At 41.9% G+C, this 10,105-nt stretch overlaps 1 protein-coding gene across 2 annotated transcripts; it reads left to right on the top strand.

Annotated features, from left to right (window-relative positions):
• Positions 1-425: 425 nt before the first annotated feature.
• On the top strand, positions 426-9,059 carry LOC118208716 (zinc finger protein 16-like). 2 transcript variants are annotated; one of them, XM_035383665.1, is made up of 4 exons: positions 426-1,334; positions 3,735-3,849; positions 6,011-7,514; positions 8,401-9,059. In XM_035383665.1, the coding sequence occupies exons 3-4, from the start codon at positions 6,521-6,523 to the stop codon at positions 8,811-8,813; spliced, it is 1,407 nt and encodes a 468-aa protein (XP_035239556.1). In that variant the 5' UTR covers positions 426-1,334; positions 3,735-3,849; positions 6,011-6,520; the 3' UTR covers positions 8,814-9,059. The 2 variants fall into 2 exon arrangements, with proteins under 2 accessions (XP_035239556.1, XP_035239613.1); XM_035383722.1 differs by lacking the exon at positions 3,735-3,849.
• Positions 9,060-10,105: the final 1,046 nt, after the last annotated feature.

The following is a 10,105-nucleotide window of genomic DNA, read 5'->3' as shown; positions in this document are numbered from 1 at the left end:
CAAAACCACACTTTACAGACAAAACTCTCCATTCTCCGTCCTACTCTGATTTAGAGGGCGAACGTACCATCTTCTTCGCTTTTTTTTTTTCTTTTGCACAGCTAGATAAACTAAAGCCACTTTAAACACTTTACACTTTTTGTTTTGTGTTGTGGTCTCGCGTAGCCCTTATCTTTATACATCCATGGTGTAGCCGCGAGACGGAGGTCTGGTTGAGATTCCAGCCCCGGTTAATAGCTGCCTCGTTATTATTCACGCCCCAGCGGCGTGTAGTGACTTTAAACGGTGCGGTGTTCTCACTGAGTATACCGACAACAGTGTTCGTGGACATGTTCGCCGGTGGTTCTCAATCCTGAAGTTCTTTCTTCTTACTGAGTATATTGCCAGCTTAAGAAAATGTTTCCCCGCAATGCAAGAATAATATATAATAATAATAATAGTGTTACAGAATCATATGTATAACGATGTGGAATTTGTTGCTGGGTAGCACATTTAAACAACCCTTTGTTGGGTAATTCACTTAAATTTGACCCCTAGGAAAGAATTAGCTGTAACCAAGGTGTTGCTCTGATGCTGGAACTAAGTGGTTTTGTAACCCCCTGTTGGGCCATAGAACTTGCTCTCTGCAGTCAGGGGTGACCTCGGCAACAACCTATGTAGGGATACAACAAGGCCCCAGTCCTTTCTGGTCATGGGGAAATCCCAGAACAGACGACGGTATGTTCTGGGTCAGTGCATTCGTGGGGGCAGTACTCAGTGAGCACTAGGTGCCACTTATACATCAATTACCTGGTGGGAAGATGCCTGAGAGCATACACCCGAGCATTGTGTTTCTGCTCATTGTTTAAAGATGAATCTAAAACGGTTGACCAAATTACTTTTGGGTCCAGGGTCTGGCTGCCCTTTGGGTGGGTTACCGTTAGGCTAGATTTTCAAAAAGCTACAGTTACCTTATTACTTTGAGGGCCCTGGACAATCCCAGATTGGCCCTCCGTGCTTGATATAAAATGCATGTAAAACAACAGTCACAAAAAAGTTGGTTATTTTACATATACTTCATAAAAGAAGAATTTATTTCAAGATTCAAGAACATGGACTGGCAACATTTAAAAAAACTGCAGTTATTAAAAGATAAACTGAATCCGTTTATGTGTAGTTTTTTTTTTTTTTTTTTTGGTTTGCAGGTCAATGCGTGTATCCTTCTTTGGGGGCTATAATAGATGATCAGTTCTTTCCAGTGGTCTACCCCTCATTTTTCTCTTGCCATTTTATTGTTTTCAGCGAAGTCCACCACAACGCCATCCCAGAGAAGGGTCTTGAGCTTCCTCCTGAAAGTAAGTGGGTTTGTTGTTTGTTTTTGATAGACCTTGATTGACCTTGCCTCCCACAGGACCTGTTTGATGGTGAAAGATTTATACAATTTGATGAGAAACTAGAGTGTACTGAGTTTTTCCACCTTAAAACAGCTGACGGTTGTTACACCAGAAATTGTGACTGTTGTGTTTGTGAATTCTGTGACCCTAGAGGGCGCTGAATAGCAATGTCAGCGAATTCACTGCCAGATTACATATTTTGACAGCTGTTACCATACCGAGTGACCTCTTGTATAGTGGTCTGTCTGTTGAGTCCTGTGAAAAATTCTTCAGTTACAATGGCAATGAGTGTGACAAATCTTACCTGACAATATTTGCTGAGCCTCTCGGTATTTTATTTTATTTTTTACGTAGTTTTCATCGGGTCACATTTTTCTAGGGCCACAGAATCTGACAGCCACAGTTTTTGGTGTAACACCGCAATAATAAGTTTGCGTATCCAGGTGTAGACCAGAAGCAATCCATGTCACTAATCTCTTGGATTAAAAAAAGTATAAATAAAACGGACTTTTATGGAGTGAGCATGGCTACTTCCAAGTCTAGTCCCTTCACTCTTTTCTTGCTCTGGGCCTTTGGTGCAAGTGCATGAAAATTTTCCATGGGATGTTGTACCCTTCACAGAGGACCAGAGGAGGACTTACATTTTTTTGCTTCCACTGTATTGTTTACATAGGCTATATAATTTTATTGAAAGTATTAGCCATGGGCATAGTATAGGGCATCATGCCTTGCAGAGACTGGATATTCTCTGGGCTTTCAGAGTATTCTATTCAGCTAGTATGGTGGGTAGTGGGTACAGTTTATTACAGATTGATCAAGCACATGCATGATTTGCAAATTGGTACACAATAAGTTCCACACGATGCTCAAAGTCACTGTTGTACACTGTGACATCATAGGGTTGTGACTGCTCAGAATGGTTAGCCTGCTTAGCTTCTTGCTAGCAGCAGCTGGGTGCCTACAGTGTCGGTGTAATTGGGGAGGTTGGAGCCGGAAGGTACTGATCCAGCAGGCAGTTCAGTCACAGAGGCAGGCTTCGTAGGATGGTGAGAGTACAGGGAGGCATCTGTACAGGATACAACAGACAGTGGAGAGTGTAAGCAGTGTGAGAGGTAGTAGGCAGGAATGGAGCCTAGTGGTGGTTAGACTACGTCTGGGCCATACATGGCTTAATCATTCCCAATGTGGGGTTGACAGACATGCAATCGGGCGCTGTTGTGTGTGTCGTGTGGCTGAAACAGTGGAACGTGGTTTTTGAATGCCCAAGCTATGTGACAGAGACAGGCAGATGGAGGAGAGAATTAGTGAATGGTGGCTGTGCTAATTTGACTCTTTTCAACGTATTAGGGCACTCATAGATAAGTGGAATTTAGCTGAATTATCTATTGGAATTCCTTAAAGGTACAGGACTATATTCCAGGATTTATTAGCAATGTTCCTTTCACCACAGTTAGGGCTAGAAATGCAGTTTGTCAGCAATCGAGTGGGTGGCAGTATGTGCCGTATAGGTGTAACTCGCCAATGAAAACCAAACAATTAAAGAAAAAAAAAGCCTGTTCTCAGGTTGTCTATGGTATGGTTCGCCATTAGAGAGGGTTGGAGAATTCTAGTTTTTAGGAATGTGGTTCCATGAAAGGCTTACGTGGAGGGTTCACATTGATAAAGAAATTCGTAATTGTGGAAAAATATTAGGTGCTCTGCAAAGCTTTGCGGGAAGCGACTGGGGAGAAGAGAGGGTGTCTATGATCTTAATTTATCAAGCATTGATGAGATTTGGTTTTGACTATGAGAGTACGTATGTGCGTAGGCTGCTAAATCACTTCTTGATATGATGGATATTTTTCAGGCAAATACACTGAGAATTTGTTGTGGGGCTTTCAGCATTACACCAATTCCTGCTTTATTTCTAGAGGTGGTGGAGATTTCGTTAGGTTTTGTGTAGAGTTGCGATTGCAGTAATGGGCTAAATTCAGTAGCTTTAACAGTCATAACTGCTGAGACTTCTTCAAGAAATTTGGGAGTTTTAGTCGTAAGAATTTAGAAAGGGTATTTTCTGGGAAGTGAGAGTGAATGGGCTATGTCAGGAGAAAGGATCATCATAGTTAAATTGACTAGATTAAGACGTGGGCACTGTGGGCTGAAGCAATGTCTAAATGTCTAAAGAGGGAAACACTCATATAGGCTATGTGAGTGTGCCTGAGACAGTTGAGCTTGTTATTATATCATGTAAGAAATATAGGAAAGAGAGGAAGTTATTATTCAAAGGTTCCAGAATTAGGAGTTTCTTCCTTTAAAACTTTACTTGGTGAGACAAAAAGAACCAGCTATTTATTTATTTAATGATTTTGTTTAATTGACCAGTAGAGGGCAGTAATACGACTGTAGACTACCTGAAATCGCACAAGAAGAAGAAAACCAAAGCAGCATGGCTGTAGCGGAGAGAAGTAGCCGAGCTGGTCCGAAATAACGATAGCTGGTAAGGTATTTAATCTATTTGCGACATATGCACATACGAACGCAAAAGTCCAGCATGTGAACCGCATCGTAAAAAGCAAAGTTTACTGTTACTGAAAGCATGGGTATGTCGTTTCCTAGCGATAGCTAATGTTATAGACCAGTTCCTGCAGCTAGCTTTGCCTGTAGCGTGACTTCACATACAAATACAACGGTTCCTTGGTCTGTAGACAAGTTCTTAAAATATTATCTGAAGCAATGTTTATCAGATACCCTCATAATGAACCTACCATTTGTTAATTATGAACACTAACATTGGTGTCGCTGGTTTAGCAACTTAACGGCGTGAATTTGTCTAAGCCCCTTGGGTTTCTTGCCTTTCCCTGCACTATCTCTTCTGTTCCTGTTTTAATTGTGCTAAAAAAATTTTTTTTAAAACTGCATGAATTTAGCTTCCTAACCCGGTCTTACTTGAGGAGTCTTACTTTTTTTGGTTTATTTCCCGCTTTTTATTGTGCATTAAAAGCAGCCAGTTTTTTTTTTCCAAAACAAGAAGGTTGTTTGATTGGTAATTCTGAACACACAAATTCAGAATTGCCTAATCTAATGTGTTTGCTAAGTAAGGCTAGCTGATGGCTGCCCAGCACTGTGACTAAGAGAACAGCTCGTGATAACAGTAACTTGCTTATAGTGCTAATGCTGGCTATAATTTTTATTGTGTCCATTTCTCCTTTTCGCGTAAGCTGGAATTTTAAATACGACGTGTCCTAATTGTCTGTACTTCACGTGAAACATAGGCTATCTACCAAAAAGGGGAAGTGTTTACATTCTGTTGTTTGTTAGCTAGCTGGGCTACTGATATTTGAGCCTGCAAGGAATATGTTGTCTACGCTTCTTCAGATTCAGTTTTGTATTTAGTCAAACAATTATGCTTTGACGGTATGCAAAATAATTGCTAACTAATATAACAATCGTTTTCAGTAGAAGTGAGTATGGGAAGTGCAGTGATTATATCTCTCATCATCCGGCCAGTGTCTCTCCATTTCTGACCGCTCCCGCTACAAGTGTGCTCTTCCCACCCGCAACCGCGGACATTCTAAGCACTCCTGCCTGTTTTCTATTGACATCATGCTTGCTCCAATCCCGCGTGGAAAACTTAATTTAGCCCTTCCTTTTTATATAGGGACGAGTGTTTATTTGTAATGGAGTCTACCTGATGTTTAGAATAACTAACAGAAAGCAAAAAGAATGTCGCACTATGCTCCAATTCCAGTTATAAGTATTAGTTTACGGTTAGTCAGCACCTTGCCAAGTTATTTGTCCTCCCTCTCCGCAATAGAATATCCAAATAAACATTAGCTTAAATGAAAAACATTAAATGCATTTATTGGTAATAGGAAAAAAAGTAAGGCATCATAAGTTACGGGTTCATTTTTATTAAAACAAACTAAAACAGTCGTCAAACAGTCAAAATCCGAGTTTTTTGTTTCTTTTTGAAACCGTCTACTTTGGCCAGGGAGAACGGCACAAACATGTCGCCTCAGTCCAGAGGTAGCCTACTGGATTTGTGCCCGCTGTTGTTTAATACCTTGCCACGTTGGTTGCAACTGACGAAGTTCCCTTTGTTCCCATCTTTGCCAACCGCAATGGGAAACCTTTCCCATATCTCAGATTTGCAGTTTTTCTTTTTAGTAGTGTAATGGGCTACTTTTATTTTCTTCTGGACATCAATTGCCGACTCCTTCGTTCAACTGATGAGTCTAAAATGACAGTTGACGCTTATGCAACGTCATAGCTGTCTGACGTTCTGAAATAGGAAACTTAAGATATTTGGTGATAAGTTGAATGCTGCTTGAAACTAGAGGGCTATGTATTTTTTGTGCATGATTATGCTTAGTAAGATTGTGATTGTCATCCCGCGAGCTTGAATCTGACCGCCCGCAACATTCATAATAAGCAGCCCTCATACGGAGGTCTCGTATGAATATGCACATAGCTCAGCTGTGATCTGTATGTGTCCGGATAATATGTTCCACTGTAGGATTTTAAAGATCTAAAAAGTAGGAATGATTTTGTATTTGTATGACTTCGGTTTTTTTCTGTGACAATACTTCTCCAAATTTGCTCCTCTCATTTGCTTCTTCTCTGATCAAATGATAAACTCAAACCGATCCCTTTCCCAGGTTCAACTCCATGATCCAGGAAAGAGCCTTGCCAACAGCCATTTTCCCCTTCAGCCATCCTCCGTACTCATAACAAGAACAGTGCACTGAGCCATTGCCATTCGCCAAAAACAACGCAGTACCAGTGCTCCTGTGATGAATCCTTTGCCTCACCTCGGACACTAGGCCTCCGCCTACAGTGCCACAATAGGGAGATACTCTTCAGCTGCACCCAGGCAAACAGGACAGGCAGACTACCGGCATCACATCCTGGCGTCGCATCCTGGTCCACACAGGTGAGCGCCCCATTGTTGTCCACTCTGCAACTGGGGCTTCAGCCAGTTAGGAAATCAGTGGTGGCACATGAAGATCCTCTCATGAAAGAGGATTTTTTTCTCATTGGACCAAGAGGGCATGGAGTCCTCTGCCATGGATGGTAGTCTGGCTGAAATTCTGGCCCCTCTGAGGTCAGAGTTGGACAGGTTATAGTTCATTGCAGAGGGTGAAGGGTCCTCTCCCACTGTGCTTGTAATGAGCATTGAAGCAGGTGGAAATTCTGCACTAGAAGAGCAACCTGAGGTAGGGACACGCAGTGGTGTACACCAATGTCCCAAGTGCAGTCGTCAGTTCACTTGCAAGTCCAACTTCAACCGTCACTGGAAAGTCTACTCAGGACAGAGGCCCTACAGCTGTCTAGTGTGTGGTCGCAAATTCAACCAGGAGTCCAACTGCCAGAGGCATCAGCAATTACATATGCACCCAAGAAGATCGAAAAAGGGAAGGTCTGGGAGGAAGAAAAGTGGGCATTCCAGGACAAAGATGTCCCTGGGTCAGGATGATAAGGCAAGGGAGACTTCAGAAGATGGCAGCCAGCTTTTAGTAGTAAATCAAACAGAAGGCGAACTTGGTGACGATAGAAATCTTAGGGAAGCCTTCAGAGAAGCAGAATCTTTGTGCAAACTCAGTTTGGAGGAACTGAACATGGGAAGAGAGGAAACCAAAGGAGGAGGTAGAGTAGCGGAAGAGGGGAATGAAAAGCCACAGATGCCTGCTGTAGATGTGTCAGCAGGGGTCAAGAGTGAGGTAGAGGTGAGTTATGAGGTGGAGCTGCCCCACAGGGGAGAAATGGAGGCCAGCCTGAAAGAGCATGAGCCTCAGGGGCTAACCATCATCTGCCCTCTGTGCGGACTGATTGGTGGCACTTTGTCCAGTTTGGACCAACACATTAAGGCCCAACATCCGAACGAGGCCATCGCCGATCAAAATAGAAAAGCAATAGGTGTGTCTGGTTCAGACATCCAGTGTCTTCAGTGCGGACGCAGTTTCTCCTTGAAGTCTAATCTGAAGAAGCACATGTTGATACATTCGGGGGTACGACCCTATAGCTGCCCTGATTGTGGCAGGACCTTCAACCAATCGGGCAACGTCTTGAGGCATCAGCGCACTTGTCACCAAGTCCACTCTGCCCTCAGCAACAAGGGAGAGGCAGCAAAGACAAGCCAGCGGAAGAAAAGGTCTAGGAGAGGTAGGTTGGGGGTTCAGCACACTTCAACATGTTGTTAATTGTTATGTATCAAATGAGAACACCGCAATTACAATTCTGCCATTAATAGAAATAATAATAATTTTCATTTGTATTTTGAACGAATTAGCTAGCAAGCTATAGTTTAATTTACTCAATTTACAGTGATAGCTAATAGATGAATGAAACGTACTGCCCCAGAAGGAATAAACAGAACAATAAACAGAACTTATAAAACATAAGAGAGGTGCTGAATGCAATGCAAATTATTGCAGAACACAACCTGCCGGGTTCACGGTAGGGTGCAGCTTCTCAGTTTTTAAGTTTCTGGTGTAGTAGCCCTGCTTGTTTTGGTTCGATGTATCCCAGGCCAGGGTCTACCTTTAAAGCTGTGACTGGGAAAACCTTTTCTCCCTTACCTAAAACCAAACTGTCCAACTGGGCTCTCTGGAACAGAGGCCTGACGGTACATTCTTAATTCCCCATGCGGCGCGCTCTGTTCACTCAGAGATACTTTCTTAGGCATTCCTCAGAATATTTGAATATATAGTGAGTTCAAAGTGTGGTGTTATGTCACAACCATACTGGTCATAATATTTTCAGTGAGTTATTCCAAAGGGTTGCAAAGAATGTCTAGTTTTTAAAAGACTTAATTTTTTTTCATCAGGCCAGTTTGAGTAGAAACAACACCCCATGAATAAACCGAATGACTATCCAGTTTTTCCAATTCTGGTCTTGGTCAGGATAATGGAAACCCATTGGCTGCCTGTGTAAATTTGCCTTTAATAATTTTAACCAGCGTTGTTCACTTTTTCCTTGGTAAAAAGGTTTCACTTTCCATATTTTATTCATGTTTTCCGTGTGTGTGTCTTTCCTTCCGTTCCTGCAGCGAGTGGAAAGGAGAGCACAGATCCTGAGGAGCAGGGCAACACACCTGCTGCCCAACCTGCTGTTCACGTCCAGTTCCTGTGCTACGTATGTGGCCATGGCTTTCTCTCCCAGGATAGTCTGGAGGTCCACGAACAGAGCCACAGAAGGGAGCTGCCCTACCGCTGCGCCCACTGCGGCAGAGGCTTTGCCCACGTGCAGAACTTTTCCCGCCATCTGCTGGTGCACACTGGCGAGAGGCCCTGGCACTGTAGAGACTGCGGGCTTCGCTTCAACCAGGCCTCCAATCTCAACCGGCACTGCCGCACCAAGGGCCACCAGGGTGCCACTACTGAGCATACTGGGGTTTGGCACAAAAGTAAAAGAATGGGGAGACGAGGCAGAATCCACAAACTAAATACGAATGTAATGTAAAGAGGGTAAAAAAAAAGTAAGGAGAAAAGAAGGGGGGGGGAGGAGTTGTATTCTGTCCATATTGGATCAATTAGGAGTACTGACATCTTAACTTGGGTTCTGTTGCTTTTCAAAATCATCTCAGTTTAATGTTCTGTTACATTTTTGAGTTTATGCAACATGCTTAGACAACACAAGCACCCCCCCCCCCCCCCCCCGCACATATGATCATTTTTATTTCTACCAATAAAACGTTTTACAAAATCATGCTGATTGTCAGTTGTGAAGACTTCATATTGACTGGAATCATATTTTCTTATTCTCTCTGACTTTCTGTATATCAAATCATTCATTTTATCTAGGCATCTATCAGAGACGATAATCAATGGAAATTTACACCGATAACATATTTTATATGTTTTGTATAGAACACCTAGAAAATACTGCAATACTCTTAAATAATTAAGGCAGTTTAAAATAATGCCAATACTGTCTTGAGATGAAAAAATATATTTTGTTTTATTTTATAGTTTGATCAAGTTGCTAATATGGAAGTCACTAAAGTGGAATATATTTTGCAAATGGCTAAGAGAAACACAAAGCATTCCATTTTAATTCATAGTTATTTATGGGTTATTTCATGGTGATAATGCGTTGAAACATGTTCAGACAGTGTTTTTAAGTCAGTGCTTTGGTGGCCTCTTCAAAAGCTTAGTGTTGTTATAAAAGATATACTTAAGTGAGCAATAAAATTCATATAGGAAGGTTACTTATGTATTTCAGCTTTAGACGTGTTTCCGTTACAACCTCAGCATATGACATTACAGGCATTTTTACAGGCATTTGGCAGACGCTCTTATCCAGAGCGACGTACAACAAAGTGTATAACCATAACCAGGAACAAGTATGACGAAACCCCTAGAGAGAAGTACCGGTCCAAGTACAGGGAACAACCGCATAGTTCAACTTGGACCCTGATGGTTAAACTGATTAACACTAACAACGAGAACGGCAACAACGCAATCTATGGAAAAATAAAAATAAATAAAAATACAAGTAGTCGTTAAGATCACAATTTAAATTTAATTTAAATCACAATTTACATGACGGCAAACGTCAAGCCTATGGCAAAATATGAATGGGTGACACTGACCCCTAATTGAACCGATTGCCCTAAATACCTGCAAAGGCCACAATCACACAAAAGGACAAACATTATATAGCACCTGCATGTGTATAGGAAAAAAATAAGTCAACATGCAACATTCACTAGGTGTGACTGAACTTTGAAAAACAAAATTAAATTTATATGA

This window comes from Anguilla anguilla, chromosome 1 (genome assembly GCF_013347855.1).
Source record: "Anguilla anguilla isolate fAngAng1 chromosome 1, fAngAng1.pri, whole genome shotgun sequence".
Lineage (NCBI taxonomy): Eukaryota > Metazoa > Chordata > Actinopteri > Anguilliformes > Anguillidae > Anguilla > Anguilla anguilla.
This window is presented reverse-complemented; position numbering and strand designations above follow the sequence as displayed.